The sequence below is a fragment of the Simochromis diagramma genome, unplaced genomic scaffold (genome assembly GCF_900408965.1).
Source record: "Simochromis diagramma unplaced genomic scaffold, fSimDia1.1 OVJJ01000308.1, whole genome shotgun sequence".
NCBI classification, from domain to species: domain Eukaryota; kingdom Metazoa; phylum Chordata; class Actinopteri; order Cichliformes; family Cichlidae; genus Simochromis; species Simochromis diagramma.
The window spans coordinates 1,549,940-1,573,130 of record NW_024386785.1 but is presented as its reverse complement, the minus strand read 5'-3'; the positions used below and the strand labels follow the sequence as shown (position 1 = coordinate 1,573,130).

The window sequence follows — 23,191 nt, the reverse complement described above, 5'->3', positions numbered from 1 at the left end:
TAAAGACCTTTTTGTGTGCTAAATACCAAGATAAGGATCAATGACACAAGCCTACTGTGCCCAGATCTGAACAATCACAAGGAGATTGGATGGTTGGCCTGAGTCGTTTACATGTTGAAAATTAAATAAAATGAACATAAATAATCTACAACAATGTACAAAGACAAGCAACAGCAAATAAATAAAAACCTGCTTCTGAATGGCTACGAACAGATGGAAAGCCGTCATAAAGAGACACAAATTAAATACAATGAGGCGCGAAAGCCCTACAAACAATCTGGCATGAATACAAAGAGACATAAAACAACTGTAAGAAGACACAAAACAACATATAACTATGAGCAAGTCACAACAAACTCAAACTTCAGTTCTGCTGTCAGTATGGCTTCTCTGTAGGAGGAAGTGAGGCCGTCGTCTCAAAAGTCATCAAAGATGCTTATCGATGTGTAAGACGAGACCTCTTTTCCAACCTGTTCATAATTGAACACATCATACAGGCGTCGAACTCCAGGCCTCGAGGGCCGGTGTCCTGCAGGTTTTAGATGTGTCCTTGATCCAACACAGCTGATTTAAATGGCTGAATGACCTCCTCAACATGTCCTGAAGTTCTCCAGAAGCTGGTGATGAACTAATCATTTGATTCAGCTGTGTTGACCCAGGGTGAGATCTAAAACCTGCAGGACACCGGCCCTCGAGGCCTGGAGTTTGAGTAATAGGCAAATTTCTAGAATTTTCCATCCCAAACCTCTAAAACTTTATTTATACTTTTGTGTTAACCTTATGTAAGACTTCATGTTTATGCTAGTAGCCGACACGATTGCCACCAGTTACTCCAGTGCAGGACTGTTCTGAGATTTTTCAAAAACATGTTGGCAGTGGCAGTTTTTGCTCTTCAGGATGACTTTACTGTTCGATTAGAAGTACACATAGAAGAGGGCTGGGTCAGTACAATATATATACAGTAGTAGGTGCACTTGAGGTTTAGAGTATGGAATAATGTGCGGTGTAAGGTTTCAGATGGGTTTCCAGTTACGACATACTTACAGTGTGGACTATTGCAGAGCTATAAGTCCTCTATAAGCATAACCTCTGCTGCTTCAAATGGACGTTCCCTTTATCTTATGGTGATCCTAATGGTTAACTCGAACTCTAACCACTCAATTTCTGTGCCTAACTCTCACTGTGTAGAGTTTCAGGCCATGTGTTGGTTTTTGTTTTTTTGATTGACCCATTTGCCTTTAATTCACGAGGCCAAGACACAACATGGAAGACGTCCATCTCCCCCAAGTCCCAAGGAACCACAAGAACCACTTGTCAAAGTTAATATACGTTTCATTGATCAAGAGATGGGGAAAAAAGCAGGATTTGAACCTGCCGCCCATGGTGAGCCAAGGCCAAACTGCAAACAAATGTATCACAACCAAGATAACCAAAAAAAACACATCCTTCATAACAGGATCTGTTCTTCTTCAACTGGACCTCAAATCTCGGGTTCCAGTTTTCTCGTTAGCATCTGGCTCCATCATTGCATTTGAAGACACTGGACCTAAATAAAGGTAATTAGTGAGATATTTCCACTTGCCTAGCTCTCAGGTGGGCACCGGTGACCGGGTGGATGTGAGGAGGTTAATAGCACAACAGCAATGATTAATTGTGACCATTTTGTGACCTTAATTAACAGTAAAAATAAAACCATCCCAGTGGAAGTCGTTGTTTCATGCTGGCCACCCTCACGGCAGGTGTCTTTTTTTCTTTTAGAGGAAGAACATTATCCTCACTGAAGTCTTCTCTCTGCTAGACGTGAAACATGAAACACATGAAACCCACAATAGTGTTTCTTGTCTGAGTCGCGGACTCTCGCTCTCTGCTGTCAGACTCTTCTCTCTGACTCATTTTCTCTGACACTTTCCCACTCTGTCTTTGAGAGCTCGTCGTCTGTGACGGCTCTAATTCTTGGCTCTCTGACGGATTTTGCCAGAGGTGCAGTGCTGCCAGAGTTCACTGGAACGAGGATCTGCCTCATTTTTTCATAGAAAATTGGTTAATTAGACTGGGTGCCTTTTCTTTTTAAAAAAAAGTGTGTCCATTTAGCTGAACAAATTATCACTAAATAGCAGGAAAAACACAATCCACCTTTATATTTTGTGTCAGGCAAGAAAATCTTGATAACAATTTGATCTTGCAAAGTTGCCAAGAGTTTAAAAGGTGCTGTTAGTCCTTTTCCTCGTTTAGTGCGCACATTAAAATAATAAAAAAAACTAAAGTAAGCTACTTATTGGCTAAGTAGGCTAAAGATGAAAGGCCTTTTTTGATCAGCTGAAACAGTAACAGTTAATTAGACTTGAGTTGTTTTAATCTTTTGAGCTACGAAGAAAGGAGAATCAGAGAAACATGCACTGATGGAGAGTAGCGGGATGGGAGGGGCATGTAGCGGCTGATGAAGCTGGTCAGACAGGCTTGAAGGACAGATGATCGATTCATGAAGTCGGTCTAATATTAGATCATTTGGTCGGTTATAGTTGACTGACGCTTGTAAACCTGCCGCTGTAGGACGGATGACTCCATAACCTTCAAAATGAGTTATAGCTCAAACTCACACGAGCTGGTGCATTTTTGTTGAGCTTCATTGCTTAAACAAATAACACAACACCTCTGGATTTCCCATCTGTTCTTTCAGTGAACCAAAAAAGAGGTTTTCTCACACCTAGTCATCTTCAAATGTTAATAGATATATTCCTCTAGTATCTATTAGTCTTCAGCCATTTCTTCATTAATTTATAGTTCGGTGTACTGGGTATTTATAGAGACCTGTTAGCTGACAGTGTGTCTAAATCAGACAGTTTCTTCTACAGGATGGAGCAGTGATGGAGGTCAGAGCTGCTCCCTCTGTCATTACATGGTTCAGTAAACGACAGTAAAGCTTCAGGTCAACAGTGAAGGGTGGAAGCGCACACACACATACACACACACACCATGTTTAAGTCTGTCCTTGCTGATGCATTCAAGGACTCTGTGACTGATGGGATTTAAGAGTCGGCTCCTGAGAGGTGTTTTCAGTCAGACGAGCTAAGCCCGAATGTTGTTTAAACTCGGATGTTTCTCCATTTTCTGATCTAAGTGCTGAAGTTTTTCAAGCATGTGAGGCATGTGGAAAAGTCAACAAAACCAGGAAGCAGCACAACGTTCATACTGCATGCTTTCTCTATCTTCTTGTTTTCTCAGCTTTTTTTAAGAACACATTTTTATTGAGCCAGACGAACCACAAGACGTGTTCACAAAATAATGAACTTGCAGAAACCGGACAAAACAGTTCAAAGAAAAAGTATCTCAGAAAACAAAAACTGCTGCAGATATCAGTTAAAGGGGTTTGACCCAATTAGTCAACGCGTGAAAATAAAACGACGAATGTTTTTGATTTAAAAACAAAAACCAACAACATATTTGGATTTTCTCTACAGTCACAGTGTCATCTGCATGAGTCAGACACCTGCTTCAAAGAAACACAACTTAGTCGTAACATCAACAAATCCATAGTTTAAGGTCTTGTTAAATATAACAGGAAGTTTATTTTACACATTATACGTGTGCAGAAGCAACATAAAGCAGGGATATGCTTTAGGTTTCCCAACCACTGTGCCACGGCACGCTGTTCAGGTGTGCCGTGGAAGATTATCTGCTTTCACCTGATTGGCAATCTAAGCAGCGGTCCCCACCCCCGGGCCACGGACCGGAGTCGTTTGTTACCGGGCCGCAAGAGTTGACGCTCGGGTGCGAAATTTATGGTTTTTATCGTTTTTTATCATCAACCGCTGGTCTGAGCGACTGCGTGAGTAACTTGCAGAGTTACATTCTCTTCCACTAGAGGGCAGTACAACTTCCTGCTCCAATTAAATTGGTTGCCAACCTCCAGTAAATCAGAAAACGAACAAATTACATAGTCATCTGACAACACAGCGCATAATGGCAATAGATAAATATTTGAAAAGAAAAAGTAGTCAGTCTGACCTGGTCCTGGAGAAAATCCCGACCCAGATGAAAGCCCTGGCATGAGTACTGGTCAGAAGAAAGCAAACATGGTCAACTGTGGACAAAGCGAGCCAATTCTGCTACATCTGATTATCAATATGCTTTTTGTGGGATTTTTGTTTGGTGGTGTGCCGTGTGATTTTTCTAATGTGCCGTAGCTCCAAAAGGTTAGGAAACGCTGCTTCAGGGAGATCTCATCGTTGATAATAGTTTGGACACAGAAGATGTGAAGGACCACTGGTTTATTTTTATGAGATGACCAGATGTTAACAGCTAAAGATGAGGAAATGAATGTGTGTTTTCTGAGATTAGTGCTGCCAGTGGTAGAAGGTGGGATTTTTCTGTGAGACAGAGTAAGAAAAAGGCAGCGCTGAGCAAGTACTGGGACCAGAAGTTGTCCAATCAGTAGTAGGCAGTAGTAAGAAAATAAGCACATAGGAGAAGGGCACACCCTCTGTCATGGCTTCAGTAATGAGAGTGACCTCCTTAAAAGTCAGAGACAATGCCGTTGGATTAGCAGACTGTGGTGGTCCTTTTTTTAAGAAAGAGATCTGAGGATGTGTCCCAACTTCAGGGGCATCATAGTCCTCCATTGATCAAACTGACGATTGGATACAGGAGTAGTTGTGGGACACTGGGCAAGTCCTTTATCCTCTGGCAAAGGTGTTTCTGGCATGTGATGCCACATCTCCTAGGTAAGGTGCTTAGTGCATGTCAAACTGGGAGGAGGGCAGACCCAGAACATGCTGGAGTGATTATTGTTCTCAGCTGGCTCGGGAACAGCTCGGAGTATCCTCGGAAGAGCTGGTGAAGGTGGCCAGAAAAGGGGATATGTGACTGTTTCTGCTGCCACCAAGACGCAGGCCTAGATAAGAGGCGATGGATGGATGGCCTGTTTAAGGCTGTGCAAAGAGCCAGAAGAAGAAAAGAAAGATTGTTTTTGAACAAAGCTACTTCAGTGTCCCAGAATAAAAATCTGGAGCTGGAAGAGAGCAGAATATGTCGCCGTTAAAAGCCCGTCACATCAAAAGGTATGATTGTTTCAAGCTGCACACAAGTAAGCGCTAAATAAACAAAGAGGGAAGTAAAGAGTGGAGTGTTTCAGCAGACAGAGCAGTTAGTTTGCTGTGTAATGTGGATCCAGCAGTCAGTTTCCACCTGCCACTGAGTAACAGATCACTCGTGTCGCTAACGAGCCGAGCTGCTCTCAGTCTGCTTGTTATCTCGTTAGTGGAGAGGATAGCGAGCCGGGATCGAGTTGTTTGGGCGTCTCGTTGACGTGATTGGTGCTCGGTGTCATTACCGGGTGACAGAAACAACCTCTGATTGGCTAATTGGTTAATAGAAGATGAATAGCCACTTAATTGACATGAAAACGTCCAATCCTGGCAATTAATGTTAATTACCAGGCAATTAGGCAAACTAAGAGAGAGAGGGAGGGGGGAAACGAGGGAGTCGTGAGGAGAAAAGAGCAATAGAGGAAAAAGGAGAAGGAGGAGGCTGAAATTTCATTATTCTTTATTTAACCTTTATTCAAGCAGGTTAAAGTGTCTCGCAGAGTAAAGGTCTCTTTTTCATCTGTGTGAGAGGAAGACGGAGCGAGGGAGGGAAAAGGACGAAGAGAAGCAGCTCTGATGTTCTTCATCCGCAGCTGAGAATTTAGGATTGTCAGCAGAAAGAGGAGAATAAAGAAAGTGCACAGCTGAACCACACAACTACTTATCTGTTTTTCACAGAACTCACCTGACAACACGACTTTTAATTAACAATTTCATATTTCAGGCTGTAAGTAAATTGTTTTTGCATTCTGTTGCTGTTTCTTCCTGATTTTACTTTATTCCTCTATTAAATGAGGAACAGCTTCTCATGTAAATGTTACAGCAGCTTAGTTATCAGCTTTAAGTGAAAAACACCTTTTTGCTAATAAATATATGCATGTTTCTCCGGGGCAAAACGTTTTCTGGCTAATTACTAAAATATGAATTATAGAACTGTGATGGATTGTTCTGTGGATGGTGAAGAGAAGAGTGATGAAAGGAGAAGAACAATACTGTTAACCAGAGAACTTGTAACACAATGAGACACAGGTGGAGATGACTAAGGTGGGGCAGACGATCAGAAATGAGGAAATTCAGACACGAGAAGATAAAATAAATATTTGTAGGATCAGAGAACAAAGACAGAAGGTGACGAGAAATGATTAAATTATCCTGTAGTTAAGTGATGACATGTGAACTTCCAGATGCAAACTACTCTGCGTTTATTAACCTCCTAGGACCTGGCGTCCACATATGTGGACATCACATTTTGGGTTATTTAGACCAAAATACTCAATTTTGCTCTACAAGGGCCTGATATCCACTTACGAGGACATTATATTGCTACTGTTCTATCGAAATTTTAAAAGAATGTCCTCATTTATGGCTCTCATTTTTCTTAGAAACAAAAATTAGGTAAAAAAAAAATAAAAAAATCTGGTAATTCTTTGTTTTTACATTAATCAGGTACCAATCAGCCCAAATATCAAAGAGAAATTAAAAATGCATGCCGTGGAAGAGTTCGGGTCTTAGGAGGTTAAAGCTGTTGTGTTTTTAACATGTTTTAATGCTTTAATGTTTAGTTTTCTGTTTTCAGTTATGTTGGAAGTGATAGCAAAGCTGTACGTTTGAATTTTTAAGTCAGAACATGCTATATCATGTTTAGGTTAGCAAGCTACTTGATTTTTACACCTGGTAAAGCAGCAACACTGATCATTTTATTAATGATGAAAGAATTTAGACAGTTTGTGACTCTCAGTGATGCCGCAGTGTTCGTTTGACTTTGGGACCTGAAGCGCAGTTTGGACCTGGAAACGGCGAATGACGTCAGACTTAAAGACCGGATTAAGACAGGACAGAGGCGAAGGCAGCCCATATGGAAAAGATATATATAAATCTTATAAAGTTTTTATCTGTCTTGTATGAAACTTGTATGAAAAGCATACAAGAGTGAAAACACATATAAGATCCCTTGAAAAATTATATAATGAAACTTGTATGTTTTGTATACTTACTAAAAAAATATATGAAAGTAATGAGAAAGTGGCCACTTTCATGAGTAAATCATATATGTTTTTACTATTTCTTTTCCATATGGGAGGGAAACACTGATGACACTAAAACCAGAAGGGGAATAACAATAAAATCTAAATGTAAACTAGAACTCCACAATAACACAAAAACCTGGGAACAAATACATAGATTATTTTCTCGTTTGCAAAACAGCAGCAGCCTCAATTTAAGATTTCATATTTTGTTGAATCCTTGTGGATGATGCAGGGTTTAATTTTATTAGAAATTCCAACAGACTTCAGATTTCCACCCTTGACTCGTGGGGGATGTAGTCCACTTTCAGCTCATTTGCATTATTGGAAACGCTCTGTGGGGTTTACATGAGCTAACTGAATAGAGAAGGAGGAGGTAGCAGATGTGACGCCCACTAAAAACTGTGAACATCCTTTAATTCTGATACATTTTGTACCTTTTCTGCATTAAAATTCATTTTATTAAACCACAAGAACATTTTAGTGCGCTGTCTTTGGACCTTGAATGCAGCACCACTGAGTAATGTGTACAGATGTTAAGGTGCACGTGTGAAAACTGCTAATCTCTGCATGTGGAATTTAGTGGTCCACGTTTTCATCAGAGGGACTTTCCTACCTGTCTCCTCTTAAAGTGCTTAAAGTCAGTGTTTTAATTAAATGATGTATCCCTTGGCAGTATTCAGCTGTCGCTAGCAACGATTAACCTACAGAGAATCCTCAGCTTGTTCTGCAGCTGATTTGGACTTCACAGATCTTGGATTCAGTCTTGGGTCATGTTTTTCTGTCCCCCCACAATGTTAGTGTTTTGACTCTGGCTGTTTTTATAACTGCAGCAGGCAGCTGTTCTCAGAGTAAAAGCTCTAAAAGCCACTGAAACACCCAATAATCATTTTGCTAATGATCACTGTGTGTTTGCAGAACATAAGTGAAAACACAGTTTGCTAAGATAATTTAAAAGCTGATGATATGTTGATGATAATAGCTGAAAACACTAGGCCACAAAAGCCAATCCTTTCTGTTTTCCAGACTCTGCTAATGATAAGCTCGGTGTTTATATAGCATGTAAGCTTACAAATCACACTTCAGTGCAATAAAAGAGCCGCCTTTGTAGACTCAGTGCAGAATAAGAGAGTATTTGTGCGATAACTGCAATACTAAAAGAGTAGAGATAAGGCGAAGCTGTGCAGGAAACAAGGAGCCGGTTTCTGGAGTTGTCACAGTCGGTGCATAGACGAGGAACAAAAATGTGCACTAGAATGAACGAAGGAGATCTGTGTAGATTTAGTTCCATTGATTCAGTCATGCGATTTTGTGTTTTCTTTTACCCCCAAAGTATAACCTCACCCTGAGCTAAACCCCACCCTCTGTGTAAACATGCTAAAAGGAGAATAAGATACGAGGTTTGAATGTGTGAGACGGGACTCACCTGTTGATCTCCAGTGCAGAGAAATATAGAAAGCAGCAAAATTCTCTGAGTCCTGTGAAGTGGACATTAGTTTAATCAAGGACCATGGTGCTCATGAGCTCAGCCTCTGACAAGCCCAACGCTGGCGCTGTTGCAGCTGAGGCAATACAGATGCAAGAAGACGGCTCTGCCTCGAAGCCTTCGCTGCATCCATATGAGCCTCTGAAGAGGAAAAATACAGTCTGCTAAGGCTATAGCTAGAGACGCTTTGCATGATTAATATTCATAATTATCATTACGGCTCTTATACTGGCTCCTCAGTTCGTCCTCTTTCTGTAACGAGCCATTTTGGCTCCTCCCCCTTTAAGCCAACTTTCTCTAAACTGGCTGCTCCTCACAAACAGGAGGTTGGAAGAGCAGGTGGAGGTTCAGCACTCACAGTTAGAGATGTGATGACGACATTGGGGATGTCCCCTTTTTGTGGCATCATATAGACTCAAGAGTACGCAAAACATTCTGCAACTCGAGCTTTGGGATCATTCACAGTGACCTTAACTGAAACATTAGCTATGTCCCAACTCATAGGCCGCATGCTTCGGAGGACCCGGCCTTCGCCGTCTACGTGGGCCGGGTCCTTCGAAGACCGAGACAGAAATGGGACTTTTACAAATATGTGATGTCTTGATAAACCGAGCAGATATTTGAAGTTTACACAGCTACATTCTCGCCTGAAAATATGTTAAACGTTTATTTGTGACCCAGACAGCGTAATAAGAGTAATATTAAAACTAAGTAGCTGCCGCCATTGTTGGAAACTGGAATTGGCTGGGCTGCGCTATGAATTCTGGGATAGGTTGGGCCACGAAGGATACACCCGACCCATCTTTCAAATCTGGGGAAAAGGAGGACGCATTTGGAGCGGCCTTCGAATTGGGACATACCTTTTTTATGTTTAATATGTTAATATGTTCCTCCTCTGGAACAGTCTGTACAATGTCATGGAAAATGTTGAAAAGCTCGTGTGAGTCTGTGCCAGCATTTTCTTTCCAAAATGGCGAGTTTGGCAATTTTTAATCCCATGAAAGTAAAACGTTCTAAACATTTAAATCGTATAGCTGTAACTACGATGAATTGTAACCTAAGCCCAGGTAAGAGTAACAAACTTTCTCTCAGACTTATGCAGCACGCTCCACTTCAGTCAAACTACACCTCACAGTTTTCATCAATCACTGACAGTAAAAAGGATCCAAGCTGAATTTGGTCAATGCAATATCATAAGAAAAACTGGAGACCAATTTACAAACTGATAACAGAAACACCGTCACTGGAAAAAACCCCAAAACAAATGTAATACACCCGATAAATACCCCATATATCGGGTTGCAAAAACATTACATGTATATCTGGGACTCAGTAGTACTCAGTACTCACAAGCTGGACTACACGCTTCCTTAACACGAGCCTTAATTTTGATCTCAGCTGCGCACTTTTAAAGTTTTATGATTGAAAATCTGCATACAGACATATAAACATATGGCAGAGCATTCAGAATAGCCTCGGCTGTAATTCGTGCTACAGCAGTGGGCTCCAGGGCCACATTTCACCATGATGAAAAGCACAAGCACTCATAAGGTGGAAACAGTTGCAGCCTTTCTGCTGCTGCTGGTACAGATCCTGTGAATCAGAGGGACAGGTGTTCCTGGAAGAGGAATCTTTGATTAGAGTTTCCTGCTGTTTCCTGGTTAGAAATGTTTAATTCCAAACCTACAAATCACTGATCTAAGCATCAGAATGGATCATATAATCCCATCTGTGGAAACATCAAGTCTTCCACATGAAATCTGCTTAATAAATAAAGTTTGTTTGATGTGTCGGTGTGATGGTGTGTCTGGGCCGTTGTGCTCGTTTGGGTATTTCTAGTGCAGCCGATGGCTGATGTGCTTGGTTAAATGTCGAGGGTTTGCTGAGAGACTCACAGCCACACTTGGCCTTTATCCCAAACACACACACACACACACACACACACACACACACACACACACACACACACACACACGGTCTCCACGGTAGCTGCTGGCGACCACTGCGCTTTGGTCCACTTCCTGTGGAGCTAATGGTCTTCCTGTCATTCACAAGACAATTAATTACCGTAGTGACGGCCGTTAATAAAGCTTTCACCCCACTGAGAGACTCTGTGTGTGTGTGGGTGTGGGTGTGTTTGTGTGTACGCTGTGTGGGGTGTGTTTCAAGCAGCCGCAGGAAGTTTGGATCTGTCACCAGCTGTCCATTACTGACCTCACACACAAACTCACTGTTACAGTGTCTCTGTCCCCACTCAGTGATGACAGATTGTTAGATAAGCTATCTGCCTTTGTCGGCTGTGTGTGTGTGTGTGTGTGTGTGTGTGTGTGTGTGTGTGTGTGTGTGGAAGATGATGTATTTCTGTGTTTGGGAGTCCAAATTTCAAGACAACTGCAAGAATAAATATGGACATTTTTGGATTATGGGGACATTCATGGACATTAGAGACTTTTGCAAAAAAAAAAAAAAAAGCTTTTTCTGAAAGAGAGAGAGAAAGTGATATTTTGTTAACATGTGCATAAAATGAGAACAGGGACATTTTGGAAAATGTTATTTTTTTTTATTAATATTTTGAACACATTTTGCACTTTTCAAAAGTCGGGACATTTTTAGAAAGTGTACTTTTGTGAAAAGTGAGGGCATTTTGGAAAAGAAATGAGCATTTGTGAAAAAGTAGGTGAGGGAACTTTAAAAACAGGTGTATTTAAAGTGAGCTATGCAACATGTTATTGTACCTGTAAACAGTGACATATGCTGACTCTGATCAATAGTTTACGGTGAATAAAATAGAAACCGTTCTCTCTAATAATGACATATATCATCATACACTGGGCTGATTTCCATTCGCCTGTCATAAATGATAAATGATTGTGTACTAACCCACCTCCCCCTTCCCCCCTCTCTGCAGGGTTGTCCTCAGATAATCCCTACCTCTGACATCCTGGTTCCAGCCGGGATGGTTCGTCCAATCACGCTGAGAGCTCGTAACCTTCCCCAACCTCAGTCCGGTCAGAAAAACTACGAGTGCGTGTTTAACATCCAGGGAAAAGTCCAGCGCATCCCCGCCGTCCGCTTCAACTCCTCCTGCATTCAGTGTCAGAACACCTCGGTAAGATACACTACATGACCCAGCATGCACTGCTCCTCATTATGCAGCCAAGTGAGAGAGAGACGAGAATATAAAACAAGCTAACATGTGTTCAGCTGAAGGTGACTCTGACACATCTGCAGCATCAGCAAACACACACACACAGTCTAGTGTGTCTGAGTGTGTGTGTGTGTGTGTGTGTGTGTGTGTGTGTGTGTGTGTGTGTGTGTGTGTCTAGAATGATGATGGTGAACCTCCAGAGTTCAAAGGTCATGCTTCAGGTGGAGAGCCAGTATTGATGTGTCTGACTGGGATTGAATTAACACACACACACACTCAGGTTGGTCTTTCTGTCAGTGTGAGTACCATCAGTGTCATGATATTTCCCCAGCTCTTGACCCTAATCTGGTTATAAGATCCCGAGACTTGAACAGTAAATACCTCCCGAAATTTGTGAAGACAGATAAAATCGCATTTCACAGATAGTCAGACTTTCTAAAACACATTCCCAGAAAATCACCGCTTCTCCAAAATATGCTTTCCTCTTGAAAATGTCCTCACTTTCCCAAAATATCCACATTTGCTAAAAAAGTGGACATTTTCTCACAAAATGTTCCTCCTTTCAATTTCCAAAGCAAAACAAATTTATTTCTGAAATCTTTCAACTTTGTCCAAAAACAGTCCTTTCTTTTACAAACTTTATGTAAACCTAACAGTGCTCCTAATTTCCTGAAATTCCCCAAAATCATATCCACACTTTGTGACACACTTCCTTCAATGCCCATATTTTCTTGAAAGGTTTTCACTTCTCATAAGTGTCCATCTTTTCCCAGAAAAAACCCCAAAATATGTTCCAAGTTTACCATAATATCTACACAATCGTACAGTCCCCAAACTTTACAATATCCCCATGTTACCATAAAGGTCCAAACCGCCCCCAAAAATGTCCTTATTTTCTATAATTGCCTACACGTGCCTCCAACAGTTTTCTGGCTTTTTTATTTGCTTTTCAAAAGTTTATCTAAGAGAACTGAGAATGTTCTAAATCTTTCCTGAAATGTCCACATTTTCCTCAAAGATACCGATTCTTTCCCAAGAAGCATCCAAACATTTCTGAAATATCCACAGTTCACAAAAAAGTCACTAAGTTACCAAAACGTCCAAACTTTCCCCAAATCTCCACTTTCTGAAAATATTTGAACAGTTTTCCTAAAATTGTTCATTTTTTTTTTCATTTTTCCATTTTTTCCAGTACCATCCACACTTCCCAATAGCTCTACATTTTTCCAAGGTATTGCTATTTTTCTAAAATGCCCACATTTTTATTTATTTTTTAAAAAGGAGCGTTCACAAATGTCTGCTTCCCTGAAATACCTTTCAAAAAACTCTACATTTGCCAAGTATTTCAAGGACCTTAAAAACGCTCACTGTTCATTAACTCTAGTTCATGCACACAAACATGTACTCACATACGTTTGCAGGGCTATCTTTGTGAGGTCCCTCACTGAAGTTATTCCCATATCCCGGACAAAACATAAAATCTAATCTGTCCTCACAAAACTAGACATACGAGAACACACGGACTCCACAGATTGATTATTGTCCTTTAGTGAGATGACACTCGCCTTTCGATGTCCTGCATTCTCACACACACACACACACACACACACACACACACACACACACACACACACACACACACAAACCAACTGTTGTCCGTCTGCTCGCGCTCATTTCCTGTCCTTCATCTGTCTTCCTGTCGGTGAGGCCGCCCTAAAGACACCTCGCGCGCACACACACACACACACACACACTTATTATGCAGTAACATACCGCTACTATGGCAGACAACAGCACAACACTTACATACAGATGGTCAGTATGTGTGTGTGTCTCTCTGTCTGTATTTAATTAAGTTACTATTCCCAGTGGAAATTGGCCATTTAGTACAACAAGAGAAACACACACACACACACATTCCTGCTATTCTAACATTCTTCATGCAGACTATTGAATCTTCAAAATAAAAGCATGGTCTAAGACTGCTTTCAGACAGGATTACCATTGCAGTAGAGATGCAGTGACATTGTTACTCTAACTTGTACATCCTGTTTGTTTGATTTTTGGTGGGTGTGGTTTTGATCCTGCCATCAAAGATCATTTGACCCCCAGCCCCTTGCAGCGGTCAATCTTGGGGAAACAAAAGTCCTCCTAGAAGCAAGGGCAGTTTTTTTCAGGCCCTTACATACATGAAACTTTCCTTTTGATCAACAAAGGAACATTCATATGATATATAGTGTCAACTGTTAAAGCCATTACAAGGCAGTTAGAAGGTTTGGTGAATTCGCTCCAAAATAAGATTTATGAAGCTCCACATCCAGCCTTGTAACACACACTCAGCCTCCACACAGGCAACACGATCACTTTCTCTGCTCATCCCACCAGAGCACTGAATAAATTCCATTTTAATGTTCAAGGTTATTTGTAATATAACACCAGGGGTTTCGTGTAAACTGTTAAAATTTAGCATAAACACGAAGAAAGTGCACACACGCCACAGTAGCAGCAGAAATATGGTCAGAGTGTAACTTGCCGTTAAGTGTATCAGTAGTCCTCAGAATAAAAAAGAGACATGTGGTGTTTTACATGATGGCCTGTGGGCAATAGCTCAAACTCCCCGTGGAGTGGATGATTCAGACAGTCCAGTATGTCATTAGCCTTCCTAAGGACATGCCTGTTATAAATGACCCAAAGCACAGGCTGTCTCCTCTCTGAGATATTACTGGCTTTTCTTACAAGACTGCCCAATCTATTTTACCAAATAGTAATTAAAAAGTAATAAAAACATCTGTAAAACGGAGACCTTGTCTCAGTAAAAAAAACACTGACTTGCGCAGATCTTTACTATAAAAACGAGTCAACGAGTCTTTTCCCGTCTTGGCTGTTCGTTAGCTCTTCAGTGGCCGGTGGAGTAGCTGCCGTTTAGATATATATATTTCAGATTTTCTTTACATATTTCTGTACGATTATCGAACTACCATCTCTCTCCCCTTTTATAATATCTCTGGGGAAATACTGTCGTAATTTTCAAAAATAGCTTATAGTCGACATATAAATGATAGTAGGCAAAGAAAACACTTCAAATAAATTAATAGAAGTCTATAATTACACTCCCTTGTCAGTCATTTTGCTTTATTTTTGTATCTACTGAAGGTAACAGGCTAACCTCAGCTTAATTATCGTGTGTTATCGCAGGATTTTTTGTTTTAATGATGGCGGGTTGTCTTCAGCCCGGCCGGTCTGGGTTTGATGTACGATCATGTGATGAAGTTCACATGTGGAAGCACGTCTGATAGATGAAAGCTTGATGAGAAGTGACAGTGGATGGTAAATGATCTCATTTTTTTAAGAGCGTACCTCCTCATCTGTCTCTCCATCTTCGCCCGCAGTTATTCCAAAGGGAATTCTTCTCATTTCCCCCCCGTTCCTTCCTGCTATGTTCCTCCTACTCTACATGCACCTTTCCATTAATTCTCCAATCTCTCTTCCCATTCCCTTCCTTTATCATTTTTCTTTTCCTTCCTCTGTCCTATTCCTTTCACCCCCAATATTATTAAAGCAGAATGTGGTGGAGGAAGCGCTTTTACTTAAGAACTAAAATGATTTCCTTATGCTGGGTTATAATGTGGCCAGGGGTGTGCCCATGCTGTGGGCATGAGGTGGCACCAACCCACTGAAATTTGATTGCAACCTCAGGCCACTAAGTACAAATATTTTGTTTTATACAGCATACCATTTATTTTAAAGCTCATGGTATTTTTGGCTGTATCACTGTGTTAAATCAAACTCCACTATCAGTATAGAATTAAAGTAAAACAATCTCTAACTGCATCATTAAAGCAAAATTGATGTTAATTAATCAATTATGGTCCGATAAATTAATGTATATATGATTCTGCAGCACGAGTTCTTTGACTATTTTGATTGCCGATATTTTTGTACTGTTATTACAATAAATCACTTTAAAAAAGTAAAACGTCTGAATATTTCTGTCAGTACTTGATGAACAATTATTTCGTAGTTATTCAAGTTATACAATGAAACCCAGTATTTTCATTCCATTCATTCCAAATTAAACACATGCACGTAAAACTATATTACAAATATTCTATATAATACATCCCTATGTGTGCACTATATTGTGCTTTGGTGATGTAGAGAACTCATGTGGAAAATGCAATGCCTTTGGACCATGTCAGTCTTCTAGATAACATCCTGAATGGAAAACAAGAAGAACAACAGAGAGATAAGAGGCTACATTCAGCAACAGTCACTACTCGTGGTTTTATTTATATATGTTTATATATAAATATATACAGTGGCCCTTAGAGACAAAGCACGTACAACCTCCAAAACACACTTCCAAAACAGAGCTACACAGATCACTTAAATTGCACAATTGAAAGCATATGTGTATTGTTTGTGTATTTATACACAAGCACTCATATATATATATATTCAAATAATTAAAAAAAACTGTACCACTGTATTCACAAAGCGGTTTGAAAATCGTTGCTATGGGCTGATGGCTGTGACTGGGTAAAATTGGTCACCAGCAGAGTGCTGTGTCACAACCTCCTTGGACATTAGCAGATTCCTGCAGTTGTCCATAATTTACATGGATTACTGTGGCACCCAGCTGCCCTGCTAACTCACCACCAGGCTGTAGTGAAAGCTTAGCAAGTAGTTGGCGTTTGCAAACTATAGGGGACTGTGGCAGTCTGCTACTGACCAAAGCAACAGCAAGGAGATTTTCTACCAAGACCATACATCTCTGTGAGCAGTTTCACCTGGCACATACAACTCAGCTTGTTAACACCAGTGTGAAATCAAGACTGGCACCAGAGATTTAGAAAGATGGGTTACATTTAAGTTAAAATTTAAAGATAAATTGAATCATTGCAGCAAAGGCACGCCTTTATCCACAGTGTGGACAATTTTAGCCCCTGGATTACTGATGCACTGCCACTGTAAGGCCAGAAGCAAAGAGGCTATCTGCTGTTCAATGGTGCATATCAGACGACTTGGAAGATATAGGCTGATTTATATAACATTTAGATTGATTGATGTTTTCTGTACAGCCTCTAACTACGTTTCAGTTCAGTTATCCAAAGTGTGAATGTTCACTTTATCAAAGTGTGTAGGGCCTCTGGAAAAGCCTTTGATACAGAAGCTACAAACTCAGTTTGTAACAGTCAGATTAAATGAACTCTGTTTCATTTAAGGCCCAAACTGCCAGCTTTGTCTCACTTAAAAACCAATTAGCCTCGTTTTAAATTTCCCATTCAAATCTGTGGTGATAAAGATCACCTGTGCAGGTATAAAAACTGTGAATCATAAGGTTTCCTGTCCACTTTAAGTCCACTAAATTTAATCACACAGAACCCAGTGGACACCAGTGGAACTGCAGTTCAACGTACTGCATGAGCAGCTCTTAAAGAGAAACACACACACACACGTTCATGCCGCTGTTGCCAAGCACCTCTGACCCCATAGTGGCATCCCTAGCGACCACAAGGGTTACCATGGGGACAACAGAGCCACACATACTCTGTGTGTGTCCACCAGCTCTGTGACATTAAGACCCAGCAGGAGAGAGAGAGAGAGACAGAGGAGAGACACTAAGAAAGCAGACAGGAGCAGGAAGAGAAATACTGACAAGTAAAAAGAAACAAGAATTAAGATCGACCCGAGTTTATTGTCCCGGTGGGAGAAATGTTTCCCAGTGAATTACTCTGAATAACAAGCCAAGTGACACAAAACATAGATCACACAATCACATCTGAGCGCTCAGCAGCTCCCAGAAAGCCAATAGACACACGTAAGAAGCTTTAAAGAGACAAAGAGGGAAGGCAGGTTACACAGAGCACAGCCATGGGTCGGCTTTATTGTAACGCTCAGGCCCTGCAGTACTGTACAGACTTACTGTACTATCACTATATATTTTTAAAGAGCAGGGAAAACAAACTATCAAGCAAGCAAGAAATAATGCCTCTTTGCAAACAGCTATATAAACTGTACGGACAGCACAGTGAATAGGAAAGAAGAGAATGACGGTTAAAAGTCTCTGAAGTTGTTACAGTTTCAAGGTTGTGGAAGTTCAAGCACTAAATTAAATTTAAACCTAAACATTTGAATTTGAAGAAATAAAACTCTATAGAAAAGGCTTTGCTTGCAGTATCTACACTTTACATTTCTTTTTAAAAATGTACAGATTTTTCTGCAAATAAACTCCTCAGAAGTCCGGGGGGATCGTTTTCGCTTATGTGGTTGCCTAGTCATTAACCTGTAAAGGTGCTTTTTGCAATTACGCCTTTGTTTTGAATATTGTTCAAGCCAAGTCAGTAACTTCAGTTGTGGGGCAGCAATCTCAGCAGAGACACCCAGACCTGCGTCTCCCCGGCCGCCTTCTCAAGCTCTTCTGGAGTGTCAGTGAGGCATTCCCAACCAAGACATGTAATCTCTCCAGCATCCGCTGGGTGTCCGGGCCTTCTCCTGGTACGAAATGCCTGAAAGACCTCAACTAGGAAGTGCACAGGAGGCATCCTCATCCAATGCTTGAACCATATAAACTGCCTCCTTTCCATGTGGAAAAGTAGAGTTCCTCCTGAATGGCCAAACTCCTCATTTTATTTCTAACGGAGAGTCTGGCCACCTTTTAGAGGAAGCTCATTTCTGCCACAGTCTCCCTTCTTTTAGTTACTACCCTTTACCACAGCAGAAAGTTTCCACTCGGTACTCTGAACCAGTCCATCTTTCAATCTTCAGCTCTCTCCTTCCTTCACTTGTGAAGTTCCCGAAAAAGTTCCCGAAATACTTAGAACTTCTCCACTTGGGGCAACAACTCACTCTGAACCCAGAGTGAGCCCTCCGCCCTCGTCTGACTGAGAACCATGACCTCAGACTTGCTAATTCTAATCCCAAACAGCGAGTGTGAGTCACAGATCATTGTTTGTTGAAACCAGCACGACCGCACCATCAGACATGAGCAGAAATGTGATCCTGTGGCCAATGAAGCTTACACCCTTTACCCATTGGCTGCACTTGGAAACTATATCCATAAAAGTTATGAGCAGAATTACTTGGTCCTTGGTGACAAAGAACAGCCCTGCAGAAGCGCACCAGGTAAATTAAAAAATTAAGGTTGGAAAATTCCTTTTGACAAAAGGGAGCCTCGAACCAGCTGCTGGATGGTTCAAATTATGGGAGTGTGACACATCAAAGACTGTGCTTAACAGTGAGGAAGCTAATGAGAGGGGGAAACAGATCACTTTCATGTGTGGAGGAAACCACAAGTACAGACGTCCCACCTCCTAAAGAGAAGAGAAAAGACGACCACTCTTATGGTTTCTGCTAGACCGGATATGCCAACAGTCCTCAGCCTCATCTTTTGGTAGAAGTTAGCTTATGCTAGCATTGTGCCAAGAAAGCTAAACTACACACACGAGCAGCTACTAGCCTGTGTGTGTCTTACAAAACGCATATTTGTTAGTGGAGTGGTGGCACATTTGCAAAACAAATTATAGGTCCAGATGTTACAAATGTGCTGTGAAAAGGGCCTTCATCTGACTTCAGACTCCAAATAAAATTGGCATAGAGGCTTTTTTGGATGGATATGAATACAGGTGTGCCCTGAAAGGGCAGGTCATTGTTCTTTCTATGCCTATACTCGGTGAATATAACGCTATTTAAAAATGTTCATACCCAGGGGCTCACATACGTGCACAAACACATTACAGTTGAATGCCCAGCTAAAAAAGCGATGCAACAAATGGCTTAAATGCACACGGTTTTCATGTTTTATGCTTAAAATGTAGTGACTTTGGTGCTTGGGTATTGATGCTTGAGTAGTCGTGTTTGTGCCTCATCTTGGAGGCTCAGTTGTGGCGTGAGTGTGAGATCAGGAGTGTTTGTGAGCTTCAGATGTGACAGGTTGGAGCTCTGCCACTGTACGAGCTGCAGATAAGAGCTGCGTTCACCAGCATCGCCTGTGATTGTCATCTGTGGCGCCAGTGTGTGTTCAACAGCACTTTCTCCTTTCATTTCTTATCCTGCCTGCCTCTGTGTGTGTGAGAGAGAGTGTGTGTGCGTTACAATGACTTATGATGCTGCTCTCTTGGGCTCAGCTGGCTGCTTTTAATGGAAAATCAGCACATTAGACACACACATCTCTCTCTCTCTGTCTCTCAATTGGTCTTGGTATTTCACATATTTCAGCTGTGTGGTCATCACTTTAACACACACACTCAATGTACTTATGTCTTTGCGAGGACTCTCACTGTATTCAAGGGCTTCTTATCTTAACCATTGCAATCCTAACCTGAATCTAATCTAGCCTCCCAGGCTGAAAAATGAAGCCAATGAGACAAAAACTGCAGTTCCTCTGACGGCCACTCGCTCCACAAGTCTGTGCCCACAGACTCTTGGGTTGAAATTCCCATTTTTACAGCAGAAGTAAATATGTTTACAACCTGCTTTTGGTGCCTTTGAAGTATTTTTAGACTCAATTTTCCAAAATATTTCCCCTAAATATCCACATTTTAACAAAAATGTCCTACTTTGGTAAAAACAACACATTCTGAAATGCTAATTTTCTAAAAATGTACTCTTGAAAAATATGCTAACTTCACTAAAAGCTGCCACTTTTCCAAAATTTCTACATTTGCATAAAATGTCCAACAAATTTTCCACCAAAAATCTTTGCTCGGCATTGATTCACTTTCCCAAAATATCTCCACTTCCAAAATGTGCCCATGTGATAGAAAAATCTACTACTCCTCTAAAAAGGACACATTTTAAAAGCTAAATACATTCAAAAACATCCCCACTTTTCTAAATTTTTGCAAAATGTGTAACCAAATTGTCTTACACAAAGGATGAATTCCAAAATGCCGTCACCTTCAGAAAACTATCACTTTTCTCTAATGTCCCACTAAATATGAGGATCCATCCATCCAATCTCTTCCACTTATCCTTTTCAGGGTCACGGGGGGGCTGGAGCCTATCCCAGCTTTCACAGGGTGAGAGGCGGGGTACCACCAATCACACCCACATTCACACCTATGGGCAATTTAGAGTCACCAATGAACCTAACCCCACTAACTACTAGATATGAGGATATTTTAGGAAAATACCAACATTTTTTTGAAAATGTATCTTTTCCAAAAATAAGGTTTTCTTTAAAAAAAAAAATTGCTGTATTTGTCCAAATATCTCCAATTTTCTGAAATGCACTTGTTTTAAAAGCGCTTCTAAGGTTCAATAAATGTCCATTTTCTGTTTTACAAAGAAAAATTCTTCATTTTTTACAGAAAATGCTCCACAACCCCAGTTTTTAGAGGGGACGTAGGGCTTGTAATGGCCTCATTGTGAACTAAATGTCCTCAATTTTTGGTAATTTCTTTTGATAATTTTCTCTTTCCAAATGGAACTTTACTTTCCACAAAATGTCCTCACGAGGTCTGAAATTCAATTCAGTCCTCACAAAGACACAAAAGTGCTCGCACTTATGAACAATGAGGCCGTTCTTGCAGCTCTGCAGAAAAGATCATTTTAATATCAGTGCTTTATTAATTACAGCCCTGTCTCTGCTTCCGTGTGTGTGTGTGTGTGTGTGTGTGTGTGTGTGTGTGTGTGTGTGCGTGTGTGTGTGTGAGAAAGGTAAAGAGCCGTAAAACTGTGGTTGGATGGTGAAGTATTTTTGCTGAGGATGGAATATTGACCTGAACCCGTTTTGACTTAATGAAATTTGTTAATTTTGTGTGTGTGTGTGTGTGTGTGTGTGTGTGTGTGTGTGTGTGTGCAGCAGACTCTGTCCTGTAGTGTCATACAGGAGGTTTTTTTTACAGTAGATGTTTTTGCTGAAGTAAGATTATAGAGCTGCCACATCTTAATTAATCTGTGTGTGTGTGTGCGTGCGTGTGTGTGTGTGTGTGTGTGTGTGTGTGTGTGTGTGTGATGTAAGTTAATGAAATGAGCAGCAGACCAGAGTCATTAAGACACATTGATTTTCAATCTTTCTGAAAACCCGACTTCGGTTTCACCGACTGTGTGTGCGGCTGTGTGACGTCACATTATCTGGTGCCTTTGGAGTCGAGCTGACATATTCAGGACACAGCCTCTCTGTCTTCTCAGCAGCATGGGAGATGAAGTGTATTGTTCAACACACACACACACACACACACACTCACGCTCACAGAGGTTATATTTTTTAGATTTTTGTTCCATTAACACCCCACTGTTTATCTCCGATGAGACCGGCAGGTAGATCAGGTTCCTATCAGCTCTAAGTCCATTATGTTGTTTCTTTGACAGTGTTTTGTTGGTTACCATAGAGACCTGCAGCCGCCATGACAACACCGATCCAGTATGTGTGTGTCTGTGTGTGTTTCCATTTTCCATCTTTTTCTTTAAAGCAGCACCATCTGTCCTCAATTTCTCTGAAGAGAAACTGTACAGATCTTACCTGAAGTAACGCCGGCTGTAGAAACATTAGCTGTGGGACTTTCACCATATGCTGCTGTAGCGCCTACAAAATGTGTTATTTTCAGTAATATTGTTACATACTTGCAATCTGCCACAACCTCAGCACCACGGACATAATTAAGAGCACATTTAAGATTTTTTTTTAAAAGGCTTCCTGCTATTTAAATGGATGTCGCTATGATGCGCACCACTTACCTAAACAATGACTGCAGTTAAGCAATACTTAGGGCCTGCATTCATCTTCTCTAATGGCTATCCTGTCTCAGGCACATGTCTGCTCAGATCCCTGAAGATGGATATCTGTCTGCTGTATGGTATTTGCCATTACTGTGTTACTTAATTCTTTAAAGTCTACATGCAAAGCAGTTTTCCTGTTGTGCATTGCTTTGGTCACTAGTATACCCCGTCACAGGGTTCAATCCGGCACACCGGGCGGTTTTTTAGACCCTGAAAAGTCTGCAGACTGTTTAACATGTGCCAACCCTCCATTGGCACTCCCTGATGGCAGTGGTCTCTTTCAGCAGGATGGGGCTCTCAGTGAACATGACAAGGAGTTAAAGGTGCTGCCTCAGCCTTTCAGTCTGATTGAACTCCTGTGAGATGTGCTGAGGAAAAGAAAAGTCATCCAGTCCATGGTGACCTCACATGATAACATCCAGGACTTACTGCAAAGTCTCTAAAACCTTGGTGCCTCCGGAGGTCTGTGGAGTTCAGGGTTTGATGGTTCAGAGTTGTTTTTGGAGCAGGAGGGTAGTTTTGATGTTTGTCAGACAGGAATACTGACTGCACTGACACTTGTGTGAATATCAGCTGTACTCATATTATTACAGTTGCCAGTGTGGTTATTGAACGCTGGCTTCAGTATATTTTATCTGCATATACAATCATTTGCATTGTTTTTTGTTCTTCTCTCTTCTCTACATCGATTTGTTCTTCTCCTCCTTTAATTAAAATTTGTTCCTGC

The 23,191-nt window shown here is 41.0% G+C and overlaps 1 protein-coding gene across 1 annotated transcript in view; it reads left to right on the top strand.

Annotated features, from left to right (window-relative positions):
• Nucleotides 1–23,191, top strand: part of plxna3 (plexin A3) — a 134,221-nt gene that overhangs the window by 92,302 nt on the left and 18,728 nt on the right. Inside the window, exon 13 of the mRNA XM_040022702.1 lies at nucleotides 11,503–11,703. Within this exon, the coding sequence (XP_039878636.1) occupies nucleotides 11,503–11,703 (201 nt within the window). The remainder of the gene's footprint in view (nucleotides 1–11,502; nucleotides 11,704–23,191) is intronic.